Source organism: Schistocerca nitens, chromosome 2, assembly GCF_023898315.1.
Source record: "Schistocerca nitens isolate TAMUIC-IGC-003100 chromosome 2, iqSchNite1.1, whole genome shotgun sequence".
NCBI lineage: Eukaryota > Metazoa > Arthropoda > Insecta > Orthoptera > Acrididae > Schistocerca > Schistocerca nitens.
The window spans coordinates 403,693,504-403,712,250 of record NC_064615.1 but is presented as its reverse complement, the minus strand read 5'-3'; the positions used below and the strand labels follow the sequence as shown (position 1 = coordinate 403,712,250).

At 43.1% G+C, this 18,747-nt stretch overlaps 1 protein-coding gene across 1 annotated transcript in view; it reads left to right on the top strand.

Moving 5' to 3' along the window:
- The window catches only part of LOC126234426 (uncharacterized), a 53,348-nt gene extending 42,582 nt beyond the window's left edge, over positions 1–10,766 (top strand). Inside the window, exons 2-3 of the mRNA XM_049943119.1 lie at positions 2,714–3,071; positions 10,497–10,766. Coding sequence (XP_049799076.1) covers positions 2,714–3,071; positions 10,497–10,649 — 511 coding nt within the window. The 3' untranslated portion in view covers positions 10,650–10,766. The remainder of the gene's footprint in view (positions 1–2,713; positions 3,072–10,496) is intronic.
- The last annotated feature ends 7,981 nt before the right edge of the window (positions 10,767–18,747 follow it).

Sequence of the window (18,747 nt, the reverse complement as noted above, 5' to 3'; positions counted from 1 at the left end):
GTAATAAAAATGGGGGTTCCTATTTAAAAAAACGCAGTGGATATCCGTTTGACCTATGGCAGCGTGACTAGCGGGCCAACCAAAGCGCCATCTGGTTCCCCCCTTCTAGCTAGACGACTTTCGTTCTTTTTAGTTTTTTCGTTTTATGCTTATTTCGTGAGATATTTGGCCCGGACACTATCAATGGACCACCCTGTATACACTGTAACGGTCGTGAGCGTTTGCTACCTTTGAGATTGGGCGTGGTGAGCTGATGTTAGTCAAGAACGCCTTTAAGCCGACGAAGACGCCATTATCAGTACCTCATTGAGTTTGAAAGAGGTCTTGTAACAGGATTACGAGAAGCCGGATGTTCCTTCTGCGATACGGCTGAAAGACTTGGCAGGATTGTAGCCACTGTGCACGACTGCTGGCAGCTGCGGTCACGAGAATGTACGGTCGCAAGAAGATGGCCGCGTGGTACTACTGACAGGGAAGACCATCGTGTTCGGTACATGGCTCTGGCGTTTTGTACTGCATCTGCAGCAGCAGTCTGAACAACAGTTGGCACCTTAGTGACACAACGAACTGTTAGAAATCGGTTATTTCAAGGGCAGCTCAGAGCCAGACGACCCGTAACGTGCGTTCCACTGACCCCAGACCACCACCAATAGCGACTTCAGTGGTGTCATGTGAGAGCTCATTGGAGGGAAAGGTAGAGGTCTGTTGTGTTTTTTGATGAAAGCTGGTTCTGTCTTGATACCACTGATGGCCGTATGTTGCTTAGAAAGAGACCAGTTGAGGGCATGCAACCAACTTGTCCGCATGTTATTAGATGCATTGAATCTACTCCTGGATTTTGTGTGACATCAGGAGCACTCCTTTGGTTATACCACGTGCTCTGACTGCAAATTTGTACGTCAGTCTGGTGATTCGCCATGTTGAGCTGCCATTCAGGAGCAGCATTCCAGGGGTTGTTTTCCAACAGGGTATTACTCGCCCACGTACTTATATTATAACCCAACATGCTCTACAGAGTGTCGGCATGTTCTTTTGGCCTTCTCGATCACCATATCTGTCTCCAGTTTAGCACACATGGGACATCATGGGACGACAACTTCAGCGTTATGTGTTGATCACTTAAATATGTTATCCAAACAAAGGTATTCCCAAAATTTCATTACTCTAGATTAATTAATACTTGGTGTTGAGATTTTTTCCCGTCAGTCTAGTTTCGAATATGGCGAAAAATATTCAGAACTCTCGGGCACTTTTGAGCATGGGCAAAAATACTGCAAATTACACCCTTTGCAGAGTTTTTAGAATAAATTATTTTGAATGTGACGCAAAAAAATCACAGTATTCGCAAACTTTTGATGATCCTGTAAAGTATTACAAAATATTTCATGTTATACCCTTTTACACCCTTCACATAATTTTTGAATAAACAGAGTTTTTTGAATAAATTATTTTGAATGTGATGCAAAAAAATCACTGTGTACGCATACTTTTGAGAATCCTGTAAAGTATTACAAAATATTTCATGTTACACCCTTTACATAATCTTTGAATAAATAGAGTTTTTTAAATAAATTATTTTGAATGTGATGCAAAAAAATCACTGTGTACGCATACTTTTGAGGATCCTGTAAAGTATTACAAAATATTTCATGTTACACACTTTACATAATTTTTGAATAAATAGATGCATGTATGCGTGTGTCTGTGTGTGAGTGTGTGTGTGGGTGTGTGTGTGTGTGTGTGTGTAGAAGGAAATAGAGCAGGTTACTTTGTAAGAGAGATGCCATGAACAAGGAGTACTTTTTAATTCTGGCGCTGCAGTCTGGAACCGCGGGACTGCTACGGTCGCAGGTTCGAATCCTGCCTCGGGCATGGATGTGTGTGATGTCCTTAGGTTAGTTAGGTTTAAGTAGTTCTAAGTTCTAGGGGACTTATGACCTAAGATGTTGAGTCCCATAGTGCTCAGAGCCATTTGAGTACTTTTTAAGATTTATGTTATGTATTTCTATTAACTACATTCTGATTGGTTTGCCTTATTTTAATACTACACTGTGATTGCTGGAGAGAAGAGTGCAAGGAGGAGGGGCGGGACGTGTCACGTGACGACATCATAGGGGACATAGCTTTGTCACAAATGTAAACAAAATGGGCCAGAACATCTAATGCAAACAAAGTGTGCGGGAATCCCGGTAGGCTATACTACGAAAATGTTGGAAATTACAATGAAATCTTGTTTTTCGTTTAAATTTGGACAGATATCCCTAAGTGATCACACATTAATCAAAGTAATTGCACCGAGACATTGTGAGAGAGATATCATGCGCAAGGAGAACTTCTTAAGTTTATTTTATGTATTTCTTTACACAACATTCTCATTGGGGTGCCTCATTTTAATACTACACTGTGATTGGCTGAAGAGGATCGTGCGAGGGCGAGGGTGGTGCTTGTCACGTGATGACGTCATAGGGGGCGTGGCTTCGTCGCAAATGTGAACAAAATGAGCCAGAACATATCATGTAAGCGAAGTGTGCTGGAATCCCTGTAGGCTATACTACTAAAATGTTAGAAATTATAGTGAAATCTTTTTCCTTTTTACTTGGAGAGGTGTCCCTAAACGATCACACGTTGATCACAGCAGCTGCACGCAGTCGTTGTTATTAGGCAAAGTATCGTTCATAGGTTACGCACTTACCACTCTCCTTTTGCCGTGCAGGTACCGCAACGTGGTCTGCCACAAAGACCTGTGGCCGAACAACATGCTGTTCGCAGAGGACGCGCAGCGCGGGCTGTCGGTGCGGCTGGTGGACTTCCAGACGGCCAAACTGGCGCCCCCGGCGTATGACGTGCTCAGCTTCCTGCACCTCAGTTCCATGCGCGACCTGCGGCAAGCGCACGGCCGGAGGCTGCTCGAGCTCTACCACCAGACGCTGGCCGACGTGCTGCGCCAGCATGACCTCGACGTCGACTCCGTCCTGCCCCTGCAGGACTTCCTCCAGTCCTGCGAGGACACCCGGCCGCTTGCTGTTATCGTCGCTGCATACGTTTTGCTGATCGTCATGATTCCTTTACAGGTACAAACAGCCACTTCGTAAGACAACATTCCGTAACAACGACAAAACGGGTCAAACTAATGTAAAAAAAGAATTGTGACAAGAGCATGCTAAGTCCTAAAGTGACACTGAATCACATTTTCAAAAGGGAGTAAAAGCATTAGTCATGTTTATAGCTTTTTCGTTGCCTGCGAAGTAGTTCTCAAACGTTTATCGTCAGAGCTCCCCATCACGATAAAAAACTGTGCCAGCCCCCCAGTCTAATTTATTAATAAAAAATAAGCATTTTTTAATATTCTCTTTGCCTTATTCGGTGTCTTAACTAACTCAATTTAGGAGGATTACACACAACAGAAACCAAACTACATCAATTATTATAATGATGATACGGAACGACCTGTTTGTCACATTTTCATTTATTCAAAAACATTGAAACGAACAATATTTATAATTCAGAAACCAAGGATTACAAGAGCATAAAAATATAAATTACGAAGTTCAGTGTAATGGATGATCTTGCTTTTGAGGGAAAAATTCTCAAGGCGGATGTAACAGCAGAAACTCCAAGTTCTTTGCTTACGTCTAGCCTCGAAAGGTAGTTCGACTCCAGAAACTGAAAGTCAGCGTAGTCTAAGTTTGTTGTTGCAGAAGGAATCAGGCTCTTCATTGCATTTTCGTTCAGAGCTGGGAATTCGTTGCTAATATCTATCTCAAACCCCAACAAAGACACTTCACTAAATTCATTAATTCATTAAATTCATTAATTTCAGTGAAGTATCACAAGTGAGATCAATAAATTGTTCTTGTTCTTTTATATTTAGACTTGATGCTCCAGGAGCAGTTTCGAACGGATTTTTCATCAAATTAAATTTATCAAAATCGCCATATTTTTCGAAGCGTTACAAGATACTGAAGAAGACAGGCTACTATCTTCATTGAAAGTATCGGATTATCTGTGTCCTGTAACAGTGACACTAGAGTAGGGAACATATCTAACATGTCGCTTTCCATTCGGTTCTAGCACGGGACTAATTCCTTTATGAACACCTTCACTTTTTCGTTGTAAGATTGCCTAATTGTTGTTGTGGTCTTCAGTCCAGAGACTGGTTTGATGCAGCTCTCCATGCTACTCTATCCTATGCAAGCTTCTTCATCTCCCAGTACCTACTGCAACCTACATCCTTCTGAATCTGCTTTGTGTATTCATCTCTTGGTCTCCCTCTACGATTTTTACCCTCCACGCTGCCCTCCAATACCAAATTGGTGATCCCTTGATGCCTCAGAATATGCTCTACCAACCGATCCCTAGCTCTAGTCAAGTTGTGCCACAAATTTCTCTTCTCTCCAATTCTATTCAGTACTTCCTCATTAGTTATGTGATGTACCAATCTAATCTTCAGCATTCCTCTGTAGCACCACATTTCTAAAGCTTCTACTCTCTTCTTGTCTAAACCATTTATCGTACACGTTTCACTTCCATACATGGCTACACTCCATACAAATACTTTCAGAAACGACTTCCTGACACTTAAATCTATACTCGATGTTAACAAATTTCTCTTCTTCAGAAACGCTTTCCTTGCCATTGCCAGTCTACATTTTATATCCTTTCTACTTCGACCATCATCAGTTATTTTGGTCCCCAAATAGAAAAACTCATTTGCTATTTTAAGAGTCTCACTTCATAATCTAATTCCTGCAGCATCGCCTGATTTAATTTGACTACATACCATTACCCTTGTTTTGCTTTTGTTGACGTTCATCTTATATCCTCCTTTCAAGACACTGTCGGTCCGTTCTATTGCTCAATGTACAGATTGAATAACATCGGGGAGAGGCTACAACCCTGTCTCACTCCCTTCCCAACCACTGCTTTCCTTTCATGCCCCTCGACTCTTATAACTGCCATCTGGTTTCTGGACAAATTGTAAATAGCCTTTCGCTCCCTGTATTTTACCCCTGCCACCTTCAGAATTTGAAAGAGAGTATTCCAGTCAACAATTTCAAAAGCTTTCTCTAAGCCTACAAATGCTAGAAACGTAGGTTTGCCTTTTCTTAATCTAGCTTCTAAGATAAGTCGTAGGGTCAGTATTGCCTCACATGTTCCAACACTTCTACGGAATCCAAACTGATCATCCCCAAGGTCGGCTTCTACCAGTTTTTCCATTCGTTATTGCCTAATTACCTTGAAATAAAATGTTTAGAATATTTACTCCCTCAAAAAATTCAGTGAGGTAAGCCATTTTCAGTAGAAAATTCCGTTGTTGACACAGCCAGCTAGAGAGTGACTTTTCTCCTTTAAAAGAAGTATCTCATTCGTCAGTACAAACATTCTTTTTGGTTTTTTTATCCCTTAAAAGCCATCGAACATTACTAAAACCGAGCAGTTGAATGTGTTCAGCATCCATCTCCTCACATAGCATTTCAAAAATTTATAGAGTTCGCCCTAGTAATGTTAACTGTTTCTATAACCGTTTGCAAAACTTCATGAAGGTGCAGGCTCAGATCTTTGCGGTCACGCCTCCCGATGTACTGTATCATGCAGTGAGTCCATATTGCTTCAGGAGCTACAGCTTTAACTTTCGCTTCCAGTCGGCCATGAATTCCAGACGTTGAGCAAACCCCAACTGTTCATACTCCAGTTCACCTATTCCATTATATTTTTTAAAAAATTAAGAAAACGTATCGATAATGTCGAAAAGGCTTTGAGCTGTAGCTGTTCTCACTGTCGGCTTAAATAAAAGAAAGTTCTCTCGAATGTTAAACTCATCAACGAAATGAACATTAACTATCAAATGAGCGTCTTTACGAATATCAAACGCTTCGCCCACATGAACTGCAAAACTGTTGTTACGCAATTTATCGATTAACTGCTCGAGTAAATCGTCAGAGATGTCTGAAATTATTCTATGTACTGTATCATTAGAGATAGGAATACATTCCAACTGTCGAGCAATTAAGTCATGAAACATTGTTGATACTATATCAATCGCTAATAGTAAAACTGGAGTTTCTGCAACCGTGTGCGGTTTGTTGCGTTTAGCAATCCTATGTGAAACCTGATAAGAGGCTGAAAGGACCATAAAAGGACCATTCGTTGATTTAGCAAAGTTCTTCTGGGGATAGGCAATAAAACAGATTTCTGATAAAAATTATCTTAGTTTTCCCGTTAATTCAGGATGTCTAGTTGCAATATGTCTCTTCAACTTCTTAGGCTTCGTGCTATCACTAGCTAAAATGGGTAAACAAATTATACTCTAAGGACGTTCTTCACTATTGATTAGTTCTCATCATACCTTGTCGTTTACGATTCAAATGGCTCTGAGCACTATGGGACTTAACATCTGAGGTCATGAGTCCCCTAGAACTTAGAACTACTTAAACCTAACTAACCTAAGGACATCACACACATCCATGCCCGAGGCAGGATTTGAACCTGCGACCGTAGCGGTCACGCGTTTCCGGACTGAAGCGCCTGGAACCGCTCGACCACCGTGGCCAGCTGTCGTTTACGACTTTGGAGTATCTCCATCCCCTTCGCCAGCTGATAACAATTTGTGTCTTCATGTCTGTCACTAACCGGGAACTGCTTTATACCGCAGGCAAGACTACCTTGCGGAATCTGAAAGACTGTGAGAGGACAGTCGAGATACACGAGCCAAAGCTGGCAGTGCACGCGATAGTTCCGGGTAGTCACACTACAGCCAACAACGGGAGGTACTCCCCCTGACGGCCGACGTCGCCCAGCGCGCCCGATCATTTCAATGTTAAAAATTGACCGCGGTTTCACTGTCGTTGACCACGTCCGGAGTCAACACCGACGTCGGGCGAAATTCAAAAAAATGGCTCTGACCACTATGGGACTTAACTTGTGAGGTCATCAGTCCCCTAGAACTTAGAACTAGTTAAACTTAACTAACCTAAGGACATCACACACATCCATGCCCGAGGCAGGATTCGAACCTGCGACCGTAGCGGTCACGCGGTTCCAGACTGCAGCGCCTAGAACCACTCGGTCACTCCGGCCAGCCGGCGGCGAAATTCAATCTCGATCGACTGCATCTTCTTTGCTCGAACGGAAAGATAAACGTAAACTGTTTGTTACTAATATTTCTTTTAGAATATACCACGCCCCCCACCCCCTTCACCCGCCTGTGTGTCGCATCCCACTGTTTCAGAACACTGGCCTACATTTGTTGTGCCTGGGCCACGGTCTATGATTTCAGAATAGCACCAGCACAGAACTGGAATGGGAGCTTTCCTTTTTTTTAATAGTTTTACTGTGATTTTTGCGTTCGGCCAACACAACAATTAATTTAGCAGTCACTTCGGTTGCTACAGGTGACTAGTACCGCATGAATTACGTTTTCCTCTCCTTTCAATTAAACACCACACCCATTGCAATGTTTTCCACTACCATGTCGCAGAGTCATATTCCGTTGGCTAGCGATTCCTTTTCTTCACTGATACGTGCCCGCAGGGTTTACCAACAAGACTTTACAAGAGTATTTAATAAAGACAGTATGAGATCTTCTCGGGTTCTCAGACCAGTCGTAGCGTGATGTCGTGTTGTCTCAACGATTCACGAGTTTCCTATTCGTCATTTTGCTAATCGCCAACTTTGCCTGAAGGTGATCAGAACGGAAATCGTCGAAACGTTGCCACAACAGGCCGCCACGACTCAGGTTGTAACCTGAGAAGATTTCATCAACGTAATTAGCTCAGAAATCCTGCATTTGCTTATAAAACAAAGGTAGTTAAACATCTTTACATACTACTTCGACTGAGTGAAATATCCTGGAATTACCAGTTGTTAACAGTGACGTATTGAGCTGTAAATGGTAGTTTAATGAGTGATTTTCGTAACACAAGTTATATTTTAAAATTGTTAGAAGCGTGTCAAAAGATTGTCAAATTACAGCCAGCAGGACGCAGCACTCGTCAATAGTGCTACCTTTCAAACTGTCGCCACTACCTCGCATGCGCATTTACTCATAGAACAGTAGTATACACTTCCCTTTCTCTAGAACTCACCTATTAAAATTCACAAAAAGTGAGTGTATATGGAGGGAGATGTCTGCTTTTAGTGCCACACATCTATCCACATGTTGATGGGTACAGTCAAAACACTAGAGAAACTGATCGAGATGGAGTAGTGGCTAGCACAAGGTACTCGCGTTCGGAATGAGAGGGGTGCTGATCCCTGTCCGGCTGTTTAGTTTTTTTTTTTTTTCGTTATTTCGCCCTGAGTCGATTAAGGTGAATGCTGGAATACTTCCTTTGAAAAACCCACAGCCCGTTTCCTCCCCGATCGCTGTCCATTACGATCCTGAGTTCTGTTGCTAATGAACCCGTCATCGACGGATTATTAATCAATAATATTTCTTTTGAAAGCTACAAGACCGATCAAGATCGAAGGAAGGCAGTGCTAGCAGAAAGTAAAGCATCAGAATATCCATTGATCGACGGTGGAGCACTAAAATCAGTCTGACATATAAATCAAGATTAAGGCAAAAAACACTTCAATCGTGGCTTCAACGAACTGATGCACTTTTCACAGAGACCACTAAGACAATCGTCAGTAGTAGAATATATCTGTTTAAAAAAACTAATAATAAGAATTACTAATCTGTGCCTTCCCATTAAATTAAGAGCGAGATATAGACGATCCAGTGACATTAATGAGACCACCGCCTAATCTCGATGTCAACGTGCAAGAACCACTCGCAGACAGCTAGAGGCAGCACTAGCAATGGAGGGTATAATAAAGCGTGTCTGGAGGACGCAGAAGACAATTCAGTCTTTATTGGAATGAGGAAACGGATCGATTTATCAGACTTCTAGAGGGGCATGTTCATTGGGTTTCGGACCATGGGGCGAGGCTTTCCGGATCGGCTAAATTTGTAAACGTTCGCTGGCCGCCGTTGTTAAAGTATACTATGCATGGCAAAACAGTGCTATCCAAAATTGGTGCCGAGGCAACTGTGTTGTACCACGGGCCATAGACGGCAGCGGTAGTGGTGAACGACGGATCTAGGCGCTTCAGTCGGGAGCCGCGCGACTGCTACGGTCGCAGGTTCGAATCCTGCCTCGGGCATGGATGTTTGTGATGTCCTTGGGTTAGTTAGGTTTAAGTAGCTCTAAGTTCTAGGGGACTGATGCTCAGAGCTATTTGAACCATCTGAAGGACGGTTGCGGAGATTTGTATGGGCGACTAGACGTGCAGCTGTTGAGCAACTCACCTCCCAGATGAGCCAGGGTCCACCAACAGCGTCTTTTCAATGACTGTTCAGCAAACATTGCTGCTTATGGGTCTCTACTGCAAGCGTCTCGTTCACGCACACATGCTGACTGCTGTTCGTAGGCGACGAAGGCTGGAATCTGCACGCCATTACCACGACTGGACATCCATCGAGTGGGACCAGATGGTTTTCTCAGATGAATCTCGTTTTATGCCCCATCGGACAGTCAGTCTTTGTCATGGACGGCCCTGCAACAATCGTCGGCGTGGTCAATGTCGAAGGGGGAAGCATTATGGTGTGGGGAATAATTTCGTCTCATTCCCTGGATGATCCCGTCATTCTGAAAGGCACAATGGAATCACACGAGTATGCATCTATCCTTGGAGACCGTGTCCACACCTACATGCAGTTAATTTTTCTTCTGGCACGATGACATCCACCAGCAAGACAGTGCAACGTATCACACAGCTCGCAATGTACGCGCGTTGTTCGAAGAGCCCAGGATGAGTTTACCATACTCCCTTATCCAACAAGTCCCCAGGATATGAATCCAGTCGAGAATCAATGGAATCACGTAGATCGGACTGTTAGCTCCAAGGCCCCTCAATCGTGAAACATAGTGCAGCCGATCACGACACTGGAGTCGGCATGGCTCCACATTCCTGTCGGTATCTCACAGAACCTCATGACTCTCTACTGCACATCCGCGAGGTGGTTATTCAGTCTGTGACTGTTGGTCACACTAATGTGACTGGACCGTGTTGTAGTCTAATTGGGATTTGCCCTAAAATCCCACAGAGAATTTTGAACGAGGTACACAACATTTATTTATTAAGCTATCTTTCAGTTTGCCGGACGCCGTGACCGAGCGGTTCCAGGCGCTTCAGTCCGGAACCATGCGGCTGCTACGGTCGCAGGTTCGAATCCTGCCTCGGGCATGGATATGTGTGATGTCCTTAGGTTAGTTAGGTTTAATTAGTTCTAAGTTCTAGGGGACTGATGACCTCAGATGTTAAGTCCCATACTGCTTAGAGCCATTGGAACCAACTTTCTGTTTATATTTACACGAGTAATTAACCAACGATAGAAAGGTTCTTTTAACTGGGGAATTGAAATCTAATTAGTGTGATACCGAGAATCAGAAAGCCTGAAGCAGTGTGAGTCATCGAGCTGAAGGTGTTCATTGAATTTTATTTCTTCACAGGATGGCGATATGCACAGATTCATGACGGATCGGCCGTCTATGGTGAAGGAAGCGTTCCAGCGAGATGAGCGCTTCCGCCAGAGGATCAGCCAGGCCCTGGACGACCTAGTCGAGGTCTGCATCCTGCCTCGCATTCAAGATCAGCAGAGGTGAATGTGCGTGAAGACAGCGGCGTACCTTTGCTTGGATGGCTTTTTCTCGGCGATACGATGAAAGATACGGAATTCCCGCACAGACCTGGCAGGAAATCAAGAGCGATCTAAGTACTTGTAAGAGATTATTTTAAGCAACTTTGAAATATGTAAATAAAAAAATATTTTTTTGAAACTTGAGTGTTGCTTTCCTACCATTTTCTTCTATATCGTGACATCGCTTCTTATTATTAGCTACTCAACGTGACATTTGATCGCGAACACCAACTTATGTTAAAGTTTTTATACAAAATACATGAAATGATGTAAAGCCTGAGATGTTCCTCTCTGTTCAACACTTTCCCGAGAAACCACCTTTTTGTAGCAACATCGACGTCCGCCACCGCAGCGCAGCGGTAGCGTTACCGTATACCACACAAGAGAGCCCGAGTTCGATTCCCGGCAGGGGACTGGGTGTTGTGTGTCCTTCACCATCATTTTCATCATAACTGACGCGCAAGTCACTGAATTAGCGTCAACTAAAAAGATTTGCAATACGGCGGCGAAACCCCGAAGGGGATATCCCGGCCAATAAATGCCATACGATCATTTCATTTCATCAACATCACTTAAACGTGAAAGTAGTAATTTTGGGACAGCGACATCTATGAGCTCATGTCATTAGAGATATGAATATTGTAGGGTGAAACACATGCAGTATCATTTGGGTTCAGTAATGACAGCTACCTTACTGGACCACGATTCAAACTGATGTGTCATGTATGAAAATTAGACTGATACATTCTCCGCTCCCAATCTGATGAACACACTGATTGCTCTCGCTGCTAAGAAACACAGGGTGTCAGTAAAATAATACTATACGATCTGGGATGCTTTTCTTGGAACAAAATGTGGAATACTTGTGGCCCAAAACCCGCCTAACATTTGTGAGAAGTGATTGGTATGTACGAGGGTGAATCAAATGAAAACCTTAGATATTTTTTAAATATTATTTATTGTGCAGAAGTGGTACAAAGCTGTATCACTTTTCAACATAATCTCCCCCACGCTCAATGCAAGACCTCCAGCACTTACAAAGTGCATAAATTCCTTTAGAAAAGAATTCTTTTGGTAGTCCGCGCAACCACTCATGCACCGCGTGGCGTACCTCTTCATCAGAATGGAACTTATTTCCTCCCATTGCATCTTTGAGTGGCCCAAACATATGGAAATCACTTGGGGAAAGGACTGGTGAGTATGGTGGATGAGGAAGACACTCAAAATGCAGGTCTGTGATTCTTGCAACTGTTGTACGGGCAGTATGGGGCCTTGCATTGTCATGTTGCAAAAGGACACCTGCTGACAGCAATCCACGTCGCTTTGATTTGATTGCAGGCCGCAGATGATTTTTTAGGAGATCTGTGTATGATGCACTGGTGACAGTGGTCCCTCTAGGCATGTAATGCTCCAAAGTGACGCCTTTTTCGTCCCAAAAGAGAGTCAGCATAACCTTCCCTGCTGAAGGTTCTGTTCGAAACTTCTTTGGTTTTGGTGATGAGGAATGGTGCCATTCCTTGCTCGCTCTCTTAGTTTCCGGTTGGTGGAAGTGAACCCAGGTTTCGTACCCAGTAACGATTCTTGCGAGGAAGCAATCACCTTCTCGTCCAAATCGCCGCAGAAGTTCTTCACAAGCGTCAACACGTCGTTCTCTCATTTCAGGAGTCAGCTGCCGCAGCACCCATCTTGCAGACACTTTGTGAAACTGGAGCACATCATGCACAATGTGGTGTGCTGACCCATAACTAATATGTAAGCCCGCATCTCGTGGTCGTGCGGTAGCCTTCTCGCTTCCCACACCCGGGTTCCCGGGTTCGATTCCCGGCGGGGTCAGGGATTTTCTCTGCCTCGTGATGGCTGGGTGTTGTGTGCTGTCCTTAGGTTAGTTAGGTTTAAGTAGTTCTAAGTTCTAGGGGACTGATGACCTCAGCAGTTGAGTCCCATAGTGCTCAGAGCCATTTGAACCATTTGAACTAATATGTAAACATGCTGCAACGTCATTCAGTGTCACTTGGCGGTTATCCTTCTCTATGGCTTCAACTGCTGCAATGTTCTGTGGAGTCACAACTCGTTGTGCCTGACCTGGACGAGGAGCATCTTCCAGTGAAGTCACACCATTTGCGAACTTCCTACTCCATTCATAGGCTTGCTCCTGTGACATACATGCATCACCATACTAAACCTTCATTCGTCCATGAATTTCAATAGGTTTCACAAATTCACTACGCAAAAACCGAATAACAGAACGCTGTTCTTCCCTGGTGCAAGTCGCAAGTGGGGCGGCCATCTTTATACTGATACTGCGACGGTATGTGTGCATCTGCACTATGCTGCCACCTACATGCCATTCTGCACGCTGTTTGTAGCACGCTCACCAACTTACAGAATAACGGAGAGAAATTTCGATTTCTTATTACAAATTTAAGGTTTTCGTTTAACTCACCCTCGTATAACAAAAATATTGGCGCGGTGTAGGTGTGCAGGTGTCTGGCCATGATGTGAGGATTTTTTTAAATTGCGAAGTGAACTTCGATGTTCATTGATTACTATAGTTTCGTTTACGAGAATGTGAATGAGCCAGGTAGTACACCATTAATGGGAACGCAGCTAATTAAAGCGACCAATTTGGTTCGTGTTGTCTGTTCATAACAAAGACATGACACACAGCGTATGGCTGAAAGAAGGCACTGCACTATCGTATCGACAGTATCCGTACATCCCAATGTAACATAGAATTGACCACTAGACGTTACGAGAGATGGACGCGCCGTTATGAAGCGAGGCAGGGCGCGTCGTGTCGTCTGTAGGGAAGCATTAACAGCAGAATGGGCCCGTCAAGAAACCTCAGTGACTTTGAACGTGGACTAGGCACTGAATGTCACCAGAACAACAGATCCGTCAACGACTCTTCAACGCTTATAAGGCTACCCAAGTCGACTGTTGGTGAGGTGATTGTGAAGTGCAAACGCGAAGGAACTGCCGCAGTTAAACAAAGACCTGGAAGACCAACGTCTACACCTACGTGATTACACTGCTATTCACAATAAAGTGCCTGGCAGAGGGTTCAATGAAGCACCTTCAAGCTGTCGCTCTACCGTTCCACTCTCGAACGGCACGCGGGAAAAGCGAGCACTGATATTTTTCTGTGCGAGCCCTAATTTCTCTTATTTTATCGTGATGATCATTTCTCCCTATGTAGGTGGGTGCCAACAGAATGTTTTCGCAATCGGAGGAGAAAATTGGCAATTTAAATTTCATGAGAAGATTCCGTCGCAACGAAAAACGCCTCTGTTCACGTATCATGTCCGTGCCACTATCCTACTTCGCGATTATACGAAACGATCTGTCCTTCTTTGTGCTTTCTCGATGTCATCCGTCAGTCTCACCTGATGTGGATCCCGCACCGCACAGCAATATTCCAGAATAGGGCGGACAAGCGTCGTGTAAGCAGTCTCTTTAGTAGACCTGTTGTACCTTCTAAGTGTTCTGCCAATGAATCGCAGTCTTTGGTTTGCTCTCCCCACAATAGTATCCATGTGACCGTTCCAATTTAGGTTATTTGTAATTGTAATCTACAAGTATTTAGTTGAATTTACAGCGTTCAGATCTGTGTCACTTATCGCGTAATCGAAATTTGGCTGATTTCTTTTAGTACTCATGTGAATAACTTCACACTTTTCCTTATTCAGGGCCAATTGCCGCTTTTCGCACCAATTCGTTTTGGTCATCTGATGACTTTACAGGATGGTAAATGCAGCATCATCTGTAAACAATCTAAGACGGCTACTCAGATTGTCTCCTATGTCGTTAATATAGATCAGGAACAATAGAGGGCCTATAACAATTCCTCTGGGAACGCCGGATACTATTTCTGTTTTAATCGATGACTTTCCGTCTATTACTACGAACTGTGGCCTTTCTGACAGGAAATCACGAATGCATCCGCACAACTGAGGCGATATTCCATAGGCACGCTATTTGGTTAGAAGATGCTTGTGAGGAACGGTGTCGAAAGCCTTCTGGAAATCTAAAAATATGGAATCAATTTGGCATCCCCTGTCGGTATCACTCATTATTTCATGAGTATAAAGAGCTAGTTGCGTATCGCAAGAACGATATTTTCTGAATCCGTGCTAACTACGTGTCAATAAATCGTTTTCTTCGTTTTGTTCGAATACAATATATGTTCCAAAACCCTATTGCAAATCAACGTTAGTGATATGGGCCTGTAATTCAACGGATTACTCCTACTTACCTATTTGGGTATTGGTGTGACTGGAGCAATTTTCCAGTCTTTAGGTACGAATCTTTCTATAAGCGAGCGGTTGAATGTAATTGCTAAATATGGAGATATTGGATCAGCATACTCTGGGAGGAACCTGACTGCTATACAGTCTGGACCGGAAGCCTTGCTTTTATTAAGTGATTTAAGCTGCTTTGCGACACCGAAGATATCTATTTCTACGTTCCTCATCTTGGCCGTTGTTCTTGATTGGAATTCATGAATATTTATTTCGTCTTCTTTGGTGAAGGAGTTGCGGAAAATCTTGTTTAATAACTCTGCTTTAGTGGCACTGTCATCAGTGACTTCACCGTTGTCATCGCGCAGTGAAGGTATTGATTGCGTCTTGCCACTGGTGCGCTTTATGTGTGACCAGAATCTCTTTGGGTTTCCTGCCAGATTTCGAGACAGAGTTTCGTTGTGGAAATTATTGAAAGCATCTCGCATTGAAGTACGCTCTATGTTTCGAAATTCTGCAAAACTTTGCCGGTCTTGGAGATTTTGTGTTCTTTTAAATTTGGCATGCTTTTTTCGCTGATTCTGCGACAGCGATCTAACCCGTTTTGTGTACCGTGAGTGATCAGTACCATCACTTATTAATTTATATGGTGTATATCCCTCAATTGCTGTCGATACTATGTCATTGAAAACATTCCACAACTTTTTTACGCTTACATGATCAGATATACGACAAAGGGGAATGGCCTGAGGACTTCGATGCAACAGTTATGATACCAATATAGAAAAAGAGAAACACTAAAAAATTTGAAGAGCACCGGACCATCAGTCTAATTTCTCATGCAGCTAAAGTCTTGCTGAGAGTGTTGAATAGAAGGTTATATGGCAAGCTGGATAGAGGGATTGCAGAGGAGCAGTTCGGATTTAGAAGAGGAAAAGGAACAAGAGATGCTATTGGCCTGCTAAGAACTATAGGGGAAGATATGTGGAAAAGGGTAGAGGAATCTTTGCTGTTTTTATAGATTCAGAAAAGGCTTTTGACAGAGTTCAATGGAACAAGCTGATGGATATTTTGAAGAGGAAAGAAATAGATTGGAAAGAGAGACGACTGATAAAGAATCTATATTTACACCAGGAAGTAAGAATAAGGATTGGAAATGAAATGACAGAAGGAAGCAGCATTGGACGAGGTGTCAGGCAAGGTTGTTGCCTTTCCCCACTGTTCTTTAAAGTATACCTTGAAGAGATTATTGCGAAAAGCTTAGATGGAAAAAGAGGAATATGTATTGGTGGAAAGAGAATAGAATGTACAAGATTTGCTGATGACATGGTATTAGTGGCAGAAAGTGAGCGGACAGTGAATAGCATGTTCGAAATCTGAATTAAGACTGTTTGGAATATGGGATGCAAATAAATAAAGCAAAAACAAAGAGTATGGTCATCAGTACAAGACGCAGACTTCCAATATTAAAATAGGACAATCTACCATTAGCCAAGTAAGTGAATTTAAATATCTCGGAAGCACAATAACTGAAGACTTGAGATGTCACCAGGAGGTGAAAACTCGAATTGCCATAGCGAAGGAGGCATTCAACAGAAAGAGGAGACTCTTACGTGTCTAACTAGATAAAGGACTAAGGAAAAGGCTTGGCAAATGTTTTCTCTGGATTGTGGCACTATATGGGGCAGAAACATGGTCGCTGAGACTAGAGGGTGAAAAAAGGTTAGAAGCATTTGAGATGTGGATGTGGAGGAGAATGGAGAGAATAAGCTGGATGGAAAGAGTGCGCAATGAAAGAGTATTTGAAACGATTGGTGAGAGAAGATGTCTACTGAGGTTGTAAGAGAAAGGAAAAAGAACTGGTTGGGACATTCATCGAGAAGGGAGTGCTTGCTAGTAGATGCTTTCGAAGGATTGGTTTGTGGGAGAAGACTGAGAGGAAGAAGGAGATAGAAGATGATAGACGACATAAAGGGAAGAGGAAATTATGCAGACCTGAAGAGGATGGCAGAAGACCGGACAGCCTGGAGAACTACCATGTGAAAACCTGCCTTTTGGCAGAACACTGATGATGATGACATGATCAGATCGGAAGGAGTGCAGACTGTCTGTTAAAAAGGCGTTAAGAGTATTTTTATCAGCTTCTTTAGATAGATATACTTCGCGTTTCTTTTTGATAGTTGTAGAAATTACGGTATTCGTCATAGCAGCTACTGCCTTGTGGTCGCTAACCCCTGTATTCGTCACGATACTCACAATTTGTCCAGGATTATTTGTTGCTAAGAGGTCAAGTATGCTTTCGCAAACATTTACGCTTCGAGTGGGCTCATGAAGTAATTGTTCAAAATAATTACCTCGTGTACTGGTGGACAGGGACCGTGGAGGATTGCGGTGGAATCTTTCGTGGGTGCTGAAGTGCTATCAGCAGTCCAGGTAGCTCAACGACTGTGGTATAGTGGTCGAGCAGCTCCTCATAAGCCACACGTCCATGTAGTCAATGCTAACAAGGTAAACTCCCCATCACCCCAACCCCCCCCCCCCCCCTCAGATTTAGTGGTAAAATGGTCCAGTGGATAGTCAGTCAAAAACTGAACACACATCAAGCATGAAAACAATAATAAGCACGCAGCCTTGGTTGTGTGGTCACGGTATCGAACTGCAAACAGGAGATCAGTGTTCAATTCTCCCTTGTGACCCACTCTGAAACTGACCTGAGACAATTCAGTCTTTGGAACAAAAAAAAACCATGTCATTAACATAAGCTACTCATGATGCATATGCTTCCTTAATCGTAACATATTAAGGAAAGGAAACTGACTGCCCACCTTATAACATGCAATCGATACATAATCTGTATTTTACACAGCGAACTTAGTACAGTGTCGGCAGCCACCACACATCATCATTTATTAACACGTTCTAGTGACATTGTGTCTGTGGGTAGTTGTTACGTAATATCACTAGCAAACACTAGATTACAGTACCTATTAAGTATACAGGGTGAATCACCTAGAACTTTTACTGCAAATATTGCAGAAGTGGTAAGTGCTATAGCTGTGCGATTTTGACAGAATGGATTGGAGGAAGGGGCTCGTATTGTTAGACAATCAACAAATTATAATAACACTTAGAAAGTGTACTTTTATGCAAACGTAAGCTTTTTAAATGGACCCATTGATAATAACACACTAAAAGCAGGGTAAATTAGAATGTTATGGTGTTTGTTTCAGGTTTCTAGTGCGAGTCGATTACGAGATATCGTATTTTGAAAAGTTTCCACACCAACACTTTACATACCTGTTGTAGCACACACTACAGAACAACCCAAGTACATACACTATTATGTGTATTCTGATAAGTAGCGAGACAACTGACCATCACAGGTTGTGTCCAAAATGACCACCGGCAGCGATAATACACGCTTCCAGTCTGGTATGAAACGACTGCCGCACACATACTAGCATTTCACCAGAGATGTCCGAGCAGGCTGCAGTAATATGTCGTTGGTTATCATAGGGTGCAGCCGGTATGTCCTTGTATACCGTGTCTTTCAGCTTACCCCACAGGAAAAACAGTCTACAGGCATCAAATCTGGAGAAGGGACCGGCCAGCAGTTCATGAAGACATGCTGTAGTACTCAGTGCACTACGGACTGCACAGTGCAGTATTTAGGGATATTTGTAAACATCCCAACACAGCATTGGAAAGCCGTCGACAAGAGATGCTCGTGAATAAATTGAATAAGGATAAATGTAGTGGGAAAGGGAAGGTGTGTGTTTTCCTTTTTGGTATGAAGTGAATGTGAAGCAGTGGTGGAGCTGG